This window comes from Megachile rotundata, chromosome 16 (genome assembly GCF_050947335.1).
Source record: "Megachile rotundata isolate GNS110a chromosome 16, iyMegRotu1, whole genome shotgun sequence".
Classification (NCBI taxonomy): domain Eukaryota; kingdom Metazoa; phylum Arthropoda; class Insecta; order Hymenoptera; family Megachilidae; genus Megachile; species Megachile rotundata.
In genome coordinates this window covers 12,112,853-12,127,593 of record NC_134998.1, presented here as the reverse complement: position 1 = coordinate 12,127,593, position 14,741 = coordinate 12,112,853, and the positions used below count along the sequence as shown (strand labels likewise).

The window sequence follows — 14,741 nt, the reverse complement described above, 5'->3', positions numbered from 1 at the left end:
TTTTTTCATGTACAATATACTTGAAGTATAATTATATTTTGATCATATATTTTGGGGAATGACTTAATAAAGAACAAGAGTATTCATTTACATTTCTTTATTTATTACTGTAATTGTAAAAACATTTTTGACAATGATATCATAACAACTTCGTGCGATACTTGAACTTTTTCTTCATTTTACTTAAGTTTCTAATATTTTATTTAATAAATACAGAGGTTTTATTTTACACGCGTGTGTAAATGCATTTTGTTCCAAGGTTAAATTTAGAATTTGTATGTACATACATTCAGAAAACGATACAACGTATGTGCGTAACCCATTCAAAAACATACGTACGAATTAATTTGACTATATATTAAGTTTATTCAGATTTAGGTTTCGTGTCTTCCTTGTAATGAAGGAATACAAGTGAGAACAAAAATACGCCGCCCATCATTGAAAACGCGCTTATATAATAAGGAAATGCGCTCGGAATAAAGCGTTCATATTGCGTGTGCTGTAAAGGACGGACCGACACTTGCGTTGTGCTGTACAAGTGCGTTAAACCAATGCGAGTATAATCGACTTTAAATTGATACACCCCATAAACATCGGGGATCTTGAATCTAGCTTCGTAACGGCCATTTCCTACCGGTTTCATTGTCATTCGGATAAATGGATCAATACGGACGAATTCCAATTGTAAGTCGTTCGTTTCGTAAGGAACCCATTTATCTCCCGACAATTTCTGCACATCGATGGAATAAACAACGTCATCCATTATGGTGTATGCTGCTGGTGGTTCAGATTCTCCTACTCTGTGATGATGAACTGCTGCAACACGTATTACACCATTTTCTTTGAAGACCCAGCGAGCAATCATGGTTGCCACAGCCTCATTTCCGGATTTTTCATATTTCTGCCCATCTGTAGCATTTGTTACATTAATAATATGTATATAAAAAAAATAGTTTATTCGTTTAATGTTATTTCACTCACCTTGAGCTTTTTGAATGGAACTAGTAAATGCTTCATCACTGAAGAAATACAAGGAACCAGAGAATACAACTCTTGCATTATTTCTAGCTTGCAGAGCTGCAATTAGCAATGTATTTTTGCCAACTGCATGTGGATATTCTTTTATTGGATTTTGTGGATTATATGAATATGCTGAACTAGATGCAGTTAACAGACGTAAAATCAATGGATTTTCTACATCTGCTATTAACCCAGTTCCCTGGTAAAGTAAAGGTTTTACATCTTTGCTTCCAACAATAACAGGAGCATCTATTAAGTTGGAAGGATCTGCTACTATCTTTGTATGATATCCATTATCAGAAACATCATAGTTCAAGTGATCAATTACTGCAGAACCCTCTTCGTCAATTTCAAAGCCACATTCAGAGGCTAATTCATGTAAAGCATCTCCAGATTGAGATGAACCAGCAACCAATACATTACCACCCCCATCTATGAAGTCAGTTATTGCCTCAACGCTTAAGGCACCACCAAACTCTTCCACGGATGGGGCAAATATTATTAAATGTTTGTATAAATATTCTCCATATTTGGAGAGTAATAAATTAGCATCATCTGCTAATTTAAATGTTAATGTGTATCCGCTATCTGAAAAATAATAATTGTTTACTTAAACCGGTATACATTTACAAAGTTACAGAAACAATTTTAAGAATAAATAAATCAGGTTGATGAACTTAACCTTAGTCTTTTTACAACTTTCACTGAAAATTACAGAGATATTAACTGTGATACGTAGCTGTATAAACATTGTAATATTATGATAAAGAAATAAAGTTTGAACTGATTGTCAATGAATCATAACTGATAATAATGTCAGTGAAATTAGGAGAATGTTTACGTACCCTGTAATGATTTAAAAAATATAGAATGTGTTTCCTTTATTGCTAAATTATCAAGTAGAACAAGCGTTGGACCACCGGCATTTACAATTTTTAATATTGTAAGAAAACAGAAGAATTTATTCATAAATTTCATCATGTACCATACGTGAAACTTCTTTGCCACGAGACACACCGGTTTTATTATCTGTAAGTAGCCGCACCGTACACAACACGTAACCAAACGGAAACATCACCTACACGGAAGTGACATGTTTCTCAACCACAAAAATTAAACTCCCTATCTGTTCAAACAGAGATCATTCTCATCAGTCGACAAATCGCCTGTGGTATATGGAGAGAAATATAAATTTCTTATCTGTGTAATGTTTTGTAATTTATGGAAGATCCTTTGAAGTTGTTTCGTTAATGCAGAACATTCAGTAACACTTAAAATTCATTTTATTAAAATTAAAAGAAATAATGGAAGGTAATATATTGAAATATTGTATTATATTAATTGATATAATTTTATGTACAAAGAAAACTTGTTTATTCACTTATTAATAATTTGTCATGAAAATATTTAATAACCAATAACTTAATTTTAATTATCTTTGCTTATCTTTATTTATAATAAAGTTTATAGCAATTAATGTACTCTGTAATGTAGATCATTGTAGTCTCTTCTTTAACTATATCACGAAAAGAACATAAACATATGCTAAATATTCAGTTATTAAAATACAATAATGAATCTATGTATTTAGACTTAATCATGTATTTATTAATTTCCTAATGATTTGCTTTTAGGTGAATTGGAACAAAACATTGATGAGTTAGTTGAAGAATTACGGTCTGTTGTGATGTTTGAGAAGGAGATTAAAGATATAATTCAAGTTTTAGATTCTATTGTCAATGTTAGCAAAACTTCTATCGGAGGTATTTTTGTTAAGATACTCCTTCAATTATGATTTACAGTCATTATGTATTTGATAATTTAATTAAATGTGTTAATTAAATTTATTTAAACAGGAAAATCTGATATAATTGAAGATCTTAATAAAAATATTGAAAATGACATATATGATGCTGTTTAACAAATAAATGTTATTCTTCTTACAGAGGCTTCAGAATTTATGATAGATGATGTTTTCTTGACTTTGTTGCGTCATGAATCCAAGGAAATAATTGTAAAAACTGCCAAAGCAATTGCAGAAATTGCTAAAAGTGAAAGAGGAAGAGAAAAATGTACCAATATAGACATAGTGAATGCATTGATAGATCTTTTAAAGGATGACCAAGTTGATGTATTAATACAGACTTCCAGAGCTTTAGGAAATATTTGTTATGAAAATGGTAGGGAGCTTCAATCTCTAATGACCCAATTTTGTTCATGTATGTAGTTAACATTAATACTACCATTATTATAATGTAGTGATATTAATAATTTTTCATTGGAATTTATTATTCTCTTATAGAATTTATTATCCTGTATTATTCTATTAAAGTAATTAAAGATTGCAAAGGGTTAATATTCATAAAAAATTTTATTCATTATTATAGAAAATGGTAAAAAGTTTGTGGAGGATAAAAATGGGTTGATGTCAATTTTGGCAGTATTGGAGAAAAGTATTACATTAGAGAATGTAGAGGGTGCACCATTCCTCCGTATTGTTGCTGTAGGACTTCTACTGAATTTTCTATTCGATAGACCATCTCTCCATAAAGAGGTGTGATATTTCCTATATGTTACCATGCTTATTATAATTGTTGATACTTATAGTATTATGAGTATACTATTATATTCTAAGAAACATTTTTTGCATTTAAAGTTTTGAAATGGAAATTATATGGAAAATATAAGTTGAATGATTTTATCCAAGGTAGAAATAACATGTTATTATTAATATATTTATGATTATTCATATGTTAAACTATAAATAGGTAAACTTTCTTAGGCACTACAACAGGAAGTAGTCCCAATTATCTGTAGAATTCTGGAAATTGATGGGACCACAGGTGGAGAAGCTGCAATGCATGCTCTTTTAATATTATGGATATTAAATGATGCCAACATAGTGTTTTTGGATGAAAGACTTACAAAAATTTTAGTGAATATTTTGGAAAATGATGCATCGTCAAAATTTTCTGAAATGTGTTTGGAACTTTTTCATGGTCAAGCAGAGGATGGTATTCACATAATTTATAAAATGTATTTAAAGTTTTTAAAATGCGCACAATGCATTGCATAACAACTGATTACATTTCAGAGGAAGTCAAATTATTAATTGCAAATTCAGGTGTTTGCGAGTTGTTATTAAAACTTTTGGAAAAACATAGTCCATATTGTACAGATGAAGAGACCAGAAGTGTCCTGAAAACAGCATGCAACTTAATTGTTCTGGTATTAACCGGAGGTACAATAACATAAAACCAATGACGAAGATATTAACGAATATGAAAGTTGCATTACTGTTATCTTACACCTTATATTCTGAGAAAATGATATCAAATATTTTCAGATGATAGCATGAATAACCTCTATGATGATGGTAATGGTGTTGTATATAAGAAACTAGTTGAATGGCTTGAAAGTGATGATAGGGATTTACAACTTACGGCAGCATTGGCAATGTGTAATTTTGCGCGCACCGACACTCATTGCGAACTTATGGTCACACAAAACGTTCACCGCAAACTCCTTAAATTACTACAAGATAATAATACAAATGCTGCTGACATAAGGTTTCAACATGCTTTGCTTGGTGCTCTAAGAAATCTTGTCATTCCTGCAGTTAATAAACCTGTAATATTGAAAGATGGATTATTAAAAGTTTTATATCCTATGTTAAGCATTTCATCATATCCTGTGGTCTTCAAATTACTAGGAACTTTAAGAATTGTTATTGATGGCCAAAGTAAGATTTTACTTTAGACATATATTGTCGTTTTCTGTTAACACATTTATTTTAAATGATAATTTTATTATTGCAGCTGAAGCTGCAATAGAATTGGGAAAGAAAGATGGTTTAATAAAAAAGGCTGTCGAGTGGTGTGAAGTTGAGGATCATCCTGGAGTTCAGGGTGAAGCAAATCGCTTAATCGCATGGTTAATCAATAACAGCAGGTTATTGGATATTTTTATATAAATTTTAATATCAATATTAATTTAGTAAAAGTTATTCTTTTTTCAGGGATAAAGAAATAGTACTTTTGGTAATTGAACATGGTGCAATAAAACATTTAGCCAAAATGTTAACAGCACAACATCTTCTAATGCAAAATGAAGCTTTAATTAGTTTAACAATAATGACCATAAGCTCTTTGGCAGAATGTGAAAAATCACTTCTTGAAGCAGACATAGGAGACAAACTTTGCAAATTCTTTAATCTTGAAAATATGCGAGTACACGTTTTACGTAATGCCTTGTTATTCATAACTAACATTGTCAATTCAGGTATTAAAAATTTCATTTTATTATTTTTTTAATCCTTCAAGCCATAATGACAAAAATTAAATTTCAGCTCAATTAAGGGAACATCTTTTAAAAAGTAATTTACCATCGATATGTCTAGAAATGTTTCAAACTGCAGAGACTGTAAGCGTTCAAGAACAATTACAACAAAGTTGCGATAAGATAATTTAATTAGATATTAGAGACAAGACAAAGAAAAAAATGAGGAGCGTACAATTTTTTGTAAGGTATTCGGAAAATACAATTTTTAAACTAAAGATTAATGAATCTTCGTGTTCTCATCTAACAATCTTTTATTAACCACATTAATCAAAATGGTACAAATATAATGTAAATGTTTAATTTATGAGTGTTCGTTAGGTCTCAATCTAAATTTTCTATGGTAAAAGATCTTACAAAATCTTTAAACAATGAAATTATTAAATAATCAATGCGACGTACAATTACTTAATTTGTACATGTATTAATTATTCACTGTTCAATTAAAATGTGATGGTTAAACTCGTTAATTATAAAAAAAGTACCAAATGTATATAATCTTAAGAAATCGATCAAACAGTGTATCTTATGTAACCAATTATATGTTTAATATTGAAAATAAATCAAAAAATTATATAACTTCTGTAACTAAAAACATTTCATTAATTGTGTTTTGTTTGAAATAAGCCCACGCATGCACTATCACGTGCTATATTGCCACGCGTTATATGGCATTTTGATCCTGTATGTACATCAATGATTTAAAATATGTGGTTCAAAGTGAGACCACCGAGCGAAAATGGCGCTTCAATCAGAGTTGCCACGTAATGTTGTGTGTCGCGTCGACGAGGTACGTCTTCTCGACAATTAACGGCGAATTATATAGTAAAAAGTGCAATGCACGTCTCATGGTGCAGTGAAATCTAAAATTTTATTCATATTCGCCGTGATAACCTCGTCCAAAAGGTAGGAAAATGATTTCGTTTTGAAAAACTACAAGAAAGATCTGGGTTTTTTAGGATCTTCGTTCCGACGTGACGTTTTAACCTTTTGATCTTTCCACTTCTTAATCTTTGAAAACCCCTGTAGAAAATTATATTCTCTTTCGTCTGATCCCCAGTTTTGAACTGCACGTTTGATTATTTATTAATTTATCTTAATTTTTGTATGTATTTTTCAAATGCAAAACTTGCATTTTATTAATATTGTATTTACTGTTCTTTTATTTTTTGTTATTGATTTTTGTATTATCTTATTGTTTTCTTTTATCATTTATTATAATGTTGTGTTTGTATTCTTGTCAAACCTGATTTTCATTCCTTAAACATTTTATTTTTAGTATTCTACATTTTATTGTACTCAAGTAATAAATTCTGTGGTTTCATTATACTTAATTGATGTTGTGTTACAAATTTACATTTAATCATTAGTCTACCAGATTTCACTTCATTACTTAGTTATTCAGATTTTAGTTTCTAAGTATAATATTTGCTATTACAATTTTAACAATAACATTTAATATTTCATTTTGTTCTATAATGTTAATCATATTTTTTGATAAAATTGGGATAAAAAGTATAAGTGTAATAAAGAATAATAATTTATATTCAATGCTAGCAATGTTACCCAATATTGTTTGGATATCTGAGACTTAGAATATTTGATTTAACAAAATTAGGTTGTATTTCAATGAATTAACAATTCATTTTTTATATGTCTGAAGTGATTATTGTATTATATTTTTAAATATTTTTAATATTGCTATTAATATTCTTATCTATATTATTATATTTTAATACATAAACATATTACCACTTTTAGCGACGTTTGGAAGTCAACGTTATGTCACAACCAACAGATTATCAATATCATCCATATGGTAATGCGGGTAACTTAAAAAGTGGTCCTCCTCAAATGGTAAATGGACAGGCAAGTGCGGCACACCATAATGGCATGCAACCACCAAATTACAACTTTACAGGTAAGAATATCTTATCAACTTTTCATTTTGTACATTATTTTACACTGCCACATTTAAGGACTCATGTTTATTATACTTTATTGTTTTAATTTTGTAATGTACATTGTTTTAATAAACTTTTGGGTATTATCTTATTATGTGTTGTTTCATTAAAAGCACCAATATAAATATTATTTTTTAGGGTAATATATGAATGGTAAACTGAGTAAGAATTAGGTTTTAATCAACCTATTTTTGTTTAAGGTACTCCATCCTCCCACTCATCACGAGATCCATCTAGGGAAACCTCAAGAGATCCATCACCAACTTCTTATCTTCACAATCAATATAAACAACCCTTGCAACGTCCATTAATGCCTCCAATAAATGGCCAACAAAATACAATGAATCCTTTAATGCCACCACCACCAGTGAGGTTACCTCAGAATCAACAATATCCACCAATGTATAATGTTCAAAGTCAGTTCCAAGCACCAGTTACAAAAACTCAACCTCCACCTAGAGATGAATTAATAAATTCACAAGCAACTTCACCAGCTGAACCACCAAAAACAGTGGCTGCATCTGATCAGAACATGCCACAGAATCCAGGATCAGAACCAAAACCTTACAAACCCGATAGTCAAAATATCATGCAAGGTACACAAACATATGCGCAGCAGCAAGAGCAAAATATCATTCCAACTACTGTGCAGCAACCTAGAGGACAAGCATATTATCCACAAAATTTGGGAGGTTCACGAGTGTATCCAAAAAATGCATACAATGTACAACATGGTACCACTGTACCAAATACAGTGCCTTATGGTACAGTTGGTGGTGTACAGATGCAAACAAAAATTCCAGCTGTACCTCAAGGATTTCCTGGACAAAGAATGTATCCAGGACAGCCACCAAATCTAGGAAATGTACCACCACTAGATTCGATGAACAAGCGATATCCTGAATCATATCCTGAGCAAATGAATCAGTTGAACAGTCAAATGAATATGATGTCTGTTGCACAAACTGGTTATAATAAATTATGGGGAATGGAGACAGTTGAGCTCTTGCAAAATAGAAATGTTTTACCACCAGAAAAAGTAGAACCACCAAAGATCAAGCTTCATCAAGAGTTTCTAGATAGTGTTAATTGTAGCCCAGATATCTTTCGTTGTACACTCACAAAGATTCCAGAATCAAATTCTTTACTACAAAAATCTAGATTGCCCCTAGGTGTTTTAATACATCCTTTCAAAGATTTAAATGTATGTAATATATATTATTACTTTGTAGTTTATATTTGGTGACTTTATCTAATCAATTTAACTTGTTGTATTTTCAGCACTTACCAGTAATACAGTGCAGTACGATAGTGCGGTGCCGTGCTTGTAGAACGTATATTAATCCTTTTGTGTTCTTCAATGATTCAAAAAGGTGGAAGTGTAATCTCTGTTACAGAGTAAATGAATGTAAGTACAAATTTTTAAAACTACACATTAAATTGATAATTAATCATTCTTAGTTACTTTACACGAAAATTATATTTTCAGTACCAGAGGAATTCCAGTTTGATCCTGTAACAAAATCGTATGGAGATCCATCAAGACGTCCGGAAGTAAACACTAGCACAATAGAATTTATTGCACCTAGTGAATATATGGTAGGAAATATTCGTGTAAAATGCGTACAAAAACTAGTATCAATAATATTGATTATTACTAGAATAATGGTATAAATATATTTTAGCTGCGTCCACCACAGCCAGCCGTATATCTATTTGTTTTGGACGTTTCGAGACTGGCGGTAGAGAGCGGTTACTTGAATGTAGTCTGCAACGTAATTTCAGAAGAATTATCAAAACTGCCGGGCGATAGTAGAACACAGATTGGATTCTTAGCAGTAGATTCTGCGATACATTTCTTTGGAATTCCCGACAATGTTTCACAACCTCAGGAAATGATTATGCTTGACATAGATGGTAAAGTAATATTCAACATTTTTACATGTGCTAATAAACACACATAATTTAATAGCAAGATATCTTTGCGCAGATGGATTCCTTCCGTGTCCAGACAATCTAATTGTTAACTTAAAAGAACGTGAGGAATTAGTAAGAGATTTATTGGCCCAGTTGCCAACGAAGTTTCAAGGAACCCATGATACAAATAGTGCTCTGGGTGCAGCCTTACAGGCAGCTTATAAACTTATGGTAAATATAAATTAAGATTGAACAATGTGATACAGTAGAAGGAATATGAACGAGTTTCATTTGACTTTAGTCGCCCACTGGTGGACGCGTGACTGTTTTCCAAACTTGTTTACCAAATCTGGGTCCTGGTCTCTTACAAGCCAGGGAAGATCCAAACAGTAGAGCAAACAAAGATGTCCCACATTTAAATCCAGTTACAGATTTCTATAAGAGATTGGCATTGGATTGCAGTGGACAACAAATTGCAGTCGACTTATTCTTGTTAAATAGCCAATATTGTGATTTAGCTACTCTTTGTAAGAATTACTTTTGAATTATATCTATATATGACATTGCATGAACATATGAAGAACAGAGGGAAATTTTATTTTGTAGCGGGTATGTGTAAATTTTCTGGAGGATGCATATATCATCTTCCTTTATTCCGAGGATCAAAATCACAGAATGCAGAAGCTCTTGACAGAATACTGAGACGTTATCTCACTCGAAAAATTGGTTTTGAAGCTGTTATGAGAATACGATGCACTCGTGGCTTGAGTATTCATACTTTTCATGGAAATTTCTTTGTCAGATCGACTGATCTTCTTAGTTTACCTAACGTCAACCCGGACGCTGGTTTTGGAATGCAAATTTCTATAGAAGAGAGCCTTTCAGATGTACAGAATGTATGTTTTCAGGCAGCTTTGCTTTATACATCAAGTAAAGGTGAGCACGTTTAGAAAAATTGCTGCATTAGACAATAATTTACATAATTACGATTCTATAATTTGTAAAATAGTTTGTTATTTATTATGTGAAAAAGAGTTGAAGACAGAAAATATGTTTTAGGGGAAAGAAGAATTAGGGTGCATACATTGTGCCTACCAGTAGTGTCTACTTTATCCGATGTCCTTCATTCTGCTGATCAACAATGTATAGTAGGCCTACTTTCTAAAATGGGTAAGATCTTTTTTTTATAAAATGGCAAAAGTACTTATGTATCTTTAAAATTCTGTTCTGTGTATAATCATGATATCTTGTTACACTGTTTGATACGTTTTCCTTGATTTTGTGTTGTAATTTCTTTAACAGCTGTAGACAGATCGCAGCAGTCATCTTTATCCGACGCGAGAGATGCTTTGATAAATGTGGCTATAGATGTATTATCAGCCTACAAATTGTCTCAGTCAGTGACTCCAGGTGGACTTCTTGCTCCAGCAAGTTTAAAGTTACTGCCTCTTTATATTATTGCTTTGCTCAAATGTGTAAGTGTATTTACATTATATTTATATAATGTTTATATAAATATTCCTTTTGCTGCTTATTGCAAAATAAAATGTTTCTCTCAGGTTGCCTTTAGGTCCGGAACCAGTACGCGACTTGATGACCGAGTGTTCGCAATGTGCCAGTTGAAAACTCTGCCACTATTTCAATTAATTCAGACAATTTATCCAGATCTGTATCCCATTCATATGCTTGATGATCGAAATTTGAAAGATATCGATGGGAAACTTTGTCCACAACCACCTAGATTGCATCTTTCTGCCGAAAAACTTGATTCTAGAGGTGCTTTCTTGATGGACGCTGGTGATCGAATATTTATCTTAATCGGCAAAAACATTCATCCTAACTTTTGTTGCAATGTGCTTGGAGTTTCTGCTTTTGCTTCAATACCCGAAGAATTTGTAAGTGTATATCTGCATAATTGGGTATTAAAGCTTTTTAACTCTTGTACTATTTATCATATTGCTGGTTGCACGACATTTTTCTTTTTAGTATGACATACCAGAACTTGAAACCGTGGAAAATGAAAGGTTACGTAATTTTGTATTTAGTTTACAAGAAGAAAAGCCCTACTCTGCCAGTATACAAATTATTCGGTAAGTTGAATCTCAATTTAATTCTTATCAAAGCCAGAATTTAATCACTGCCCTGAGGAACTTTAGAAACTTTTACTATTTGGAGAGTTGCTCGTTATTAATTTGAAGTATGATTGGTTTAATTTCCAGGGATGACAGTCACTTCAGGACACTCTTTGTTGAACGATTAGTTGAAGATCGTTTTGAGAATTCTCTCAGTTACCATGAATTCTTGCAACATCTTAAGACTCAAGTGAAATAATAATAGAGGAAATCATTATAAAGGGGTTAGGTGGAAACAAGAAAAAGTAAACGTTAATACAAAAAAACCATTGTTGATTACAGTGAAAGTGTTTAGCAATCGTGAATTGTGTTCAAAAATGCGAACCTCCTGAAACGATTGTTCAATCGATTAATTAAAATGGATAACTTAGGAATATGAAACCATATATATGTGTATATACATGTGTATATACATATACATATACATATATATAAGATATACACACATTTATATGTATAATACGACATGTCATTAATATAACATGTATGTATATTGATGAGTATATACATGTATATGTACGTATAGGTATGTAGGTATGAATGTTATTATTCTTGTTTTAAGGGACGTTAAAGCATTTAAGCGTAATTCAATTGTAGTTATTATTATTTTATTATTATTAGAACGATTATTATAATAATTATTGTTATCCTTTTTGGTTATAAATTTAAAGACATTTTTTTCTGATAGTATTCTGTTCCAAAAATTTATAATCATTCGATTTTACTATAGTATTCTGCAACTTTTAATCATTAATACATTTCTTTTAGATATTTCAATTCAGGTACTTACATATTTTTGAAAAATTTATCTGAATAATGTGCCGAATTTGTTTTTTCTTTTGCTTCACGACTGAAGTATTTTATAAAACTGTATTAAAATTTTTTTAATTAATTTAATGAGCATGTAACGAAATTGTATCTTTTCGGCTTCGAATCATTTTGTAAATAATCATTAGTTTCCTGCGTCTTAAACAGAAATTTTATAATAAATTATGAATTAGATTTATTAACTCCGTAATATAAAGCAATATTTCATAAGGTATGGTGTATGCAAGAAAGAAAAAATTCTACACCAAAATAAGATGAGTTTTAATGCTTTTTTAACCAGACCCTATTAACTTTATAAAATTATAGTAACTTAATTTAAAAATAATTCATTTATGTATTACACTGCTAATGCATTTTACTAATTCCCACTGCATTTCTGATTTCCACTACTTAAAAAATTTGAACTGAATACCATTAAAATTTACTTTTGTATTCAATAGAATTACAGAGTGATATTATATGTTTTGAGCACTTATTTGTTTAATAACTTATATTAACTAAAAATTATGGAGAAATATTAAGTATCATCTTATTTTGCATGAAAGAATTTGATATGTCTTGAATATACCGCTCTTTATGAAGCAGCCTATATGTATGTTATAAAATGTCCTCCTAAATGTGATGAAGTACAATTACTTTGTTAATAATCTTACAAAGAAACTACTTTCTGATAGAAATCTAATTTATATGTTTATCTTAAGCATGATCATACTAGTTTTCTATCATACACTTTAAATTATCTTTGTTTTGCAAAAAACTTCCTTGATTTAACAGTAAGTATTTTTTTATAAGATTGTGGTAAACTGTACTTTTTCATCATATTTAATGAGGCACATTGCGTATTTATGTATGTACGTACGTATACATGTATATGTGTAGACTGACCTCGAATTAACAAAGAAAATAACGTAATATTTCCTAAAAGAATAAAAGAATTTTTTTTACCAATATTGTAGAAATGTACAAACAGGCAAATTTTACCTGGATCTGTAAAGCACGTGTAAGACATATATAGAAAGGTGCATATATGATATCGCATGAAAGAATTTACACATTTTAAAATGCATGATTCACTTACATGTACAAAAATTGTTCCTAATTATTTCATATTGATTACTACTTTCCTTTGTTAAAATTAAAAACGTGTTAATAAATTTGTTCATATTAAATATACATGTACAAGGAATAACCATACAATGTAAGTCACAATGGAAATTTATGCTAATCTCGTTTCAACTGTGGAAATGCAATGGTTTCTTTTGTTTCCATCAAATTTTTAATGCCTTATTTAAACCTAAAATTGTATAAAAATATACCATACATGTGTACAATTTTTGAGATAAAAATTTTACATATTTTTTGAGATAGAAAGCATTTGTTATGTATATGTCTTTTATTCATGGTATGACTACATAGCTTTAAACTGTTTCTAGTTATTACGCATAGATACATTCTCATAAATCGGATGCGAATATATGTAGTGCTTTCATAGAAGGGTATCAAAGATGTGTACGTTATACAAGTATACTAATTGTTGAATATATATATATATAAATATATATATATTATATGTGTGTATATGTATATGAATGATAATGTTTTGTTCTGTTAATTCGAGATAAGTCTATGCAGAGAAATTGGAGATTTACACAATTCTATTTCTCATACCATCAATGCTGCCAAAAAAAGGAGACAAACACTTTTCTTAGATTCAAATGAACTTCAAGTCAACAAGAGGGATACAGGGATAGATGGATGATGTAAATTGTTCAGGATTATAAATTGCGCTTTAAAAGGTGCAACAATAAAACTCTTAACACAATAGTATTGTTTTCAAATTTTCTTTTCAAGGAATGTTATAATGACTTGTAGATTTTGTCACACAAAGTTAATATACATACATATATATATATTAAAATTATAAAATCTTATTTTTCACATATAAAATGATTAATAATTAAATAAAAGGTTTGGGTACTAAGATTGTAGCTACAATATCTAGAAATTGGAGCGATTTTACAACATTTCTATCGTTTACAAAAACTTACTATATCTTAATAGTTTTTGTACAAAAATTGACCGATGATTTTTCAAATATATTTCAAAGGGGTTCCATAGGTTTTTCTCTAATGATATTTAAATATTTCAAGTCTTGTATTTGATACATTTAAATTTAGTAGTAGTACTTTTAAATTTCAGAAAATAGTGATATACACAGTGATACTAAAATTTAATTAATATTTTGAACTGTAAACTGATTTTATAAGCTAATTTAAAATTCTTCCTTAAGTTCTTTTGTTAAATAGATATTTCATAGTTATTTTCTTTTTACAATCAGTCAGTGCTAATATAATTTTACATTTTGATAAAGTTTTTCCAAACATAATAACAGTAGTTCAATAATCATAAAATTCATAAGTTGACGTTTCAACTTTGTTATCTATGAAAAGACAATATTTCATTAAAACGTTTATTGTAAATAGTGACCTACATTTTTTATAGAATTTTATTTTTCAAAATATGAAAACTGTATGCAGCTATA

General features: G+C 30.1%; 3 protein-coding genes across 4 annotated transcripts; 2 read left to right on the top strand and 1 right to left on the bottom strand.

The window, feature by feature from the left end:
- Nucleotides 1-82: 82 nt before the first annotated feature.
- Ost48 (dolichyl-diphosphooligosaccharide--protein glycosyltransferase non-catalytic subunit Ost48) lies at nucleotides 83-2,110 on the bottom strand. Its single transcript, XM_003701083.3, has 3 exons — nucleotides 1,866-2,110; nucleotides 982-1,608; nucleotides 83-909 (listed from the first exon to the last, which is right to left on the bottom strand). Exons 1-3 carry the CDS (start codon nucleotides 1,999-2,001, stop codon nucleotides 365-367), a joined length of 1,308 nt encoding a protein of 435 aa, XP_003701131.2. The 5' UTR covers nucleotides 2,002-2,110; the 3' UTR covers nucleotides 83-364.
- Nucleotides 2,111-2,183: 73 nt separating this feature from the next.
- On the top strand, nucleotides 2,184-5,576 carry vimar (visceral mesodermal armadillo-repeats). 2 transcript variants are annotated; one of them, XM_012280165.2, is made up of 10 exons: nucleotides 2,184-2,331; nucleotides 2,655-2,783; nucleotides 2,967-3,200; nucleotides 3,408-3,574; nucleotides 3,803-4,034; nucleotides 4,115-4,261; nucleotides 4,367-4,762; nucleotides 4,839-4,971; nucleotides 5,039-5,301; nucleotides 5,369-5,576. In XM_012280165.2, the coding sequence occupies exons 1-10, from the start codon at nucleotides 2,325-2,327 to the stop codon at nucleotides 5,488-5,490; spliced, it is 1,830 nt and encodes a 609-aa protein (XP_012135555.1). In that variant the 5' UTR covers nucleotides 2,184-2,324; the 3' UTR covers nucleotides 5,491-5,576. The 2 variants fall into 2 exon arrangements, with proteins under 2 accessions (XP_012135555.1, XP_012135556.1); XM_012280166.2 differs by lacking the exon at nucleotides 2,184-2,331 and having other exon boundaries at nucleotides 2,655-2,761.
- Nucleotides 5,577-6,103: 527 nt separating this feature from the next.
- Nucleotides 6,104-14,023, top strand: Sec24AB (Protein transport protein Sec24AB). The gene is made up of 14 exons (XM_003701140.3): nucleotides 6,104-6,264; nucleotides 7,120-7,279; nucleotides 7,523-8,526; nucleotides 8,604-8,730; nucleotides 8,812-8,921; nucleotides 9,008-9,239; nucleotides 9,313-9,470; nucleotides 9,541-9,766; nucleotides 9,846-10,175; nucleotides 10,299-10,409; nucleotides 10,542-10,714; nucleotides 10,799-11,134; nucleotides 11,226-11,329; nucleotides 11,459-14,023. The coding sequence occupies exons 2-14, from the start codon at nucleotides 7,141-7,143 to the stop codon at nucleotides 11,568-11,570; spliced, it is 3,162 nt and encodes a 1,053-aa protein (XP_003701188.1). The 5' UTR covers nucleotides 6,104-6,264; nucleotides 7,120-7,140; the 3' UTR covers nucleotides 11,571-14,023.
- Nucleotides 14,024-14,741: the final 718 nt, after the last annotated feature.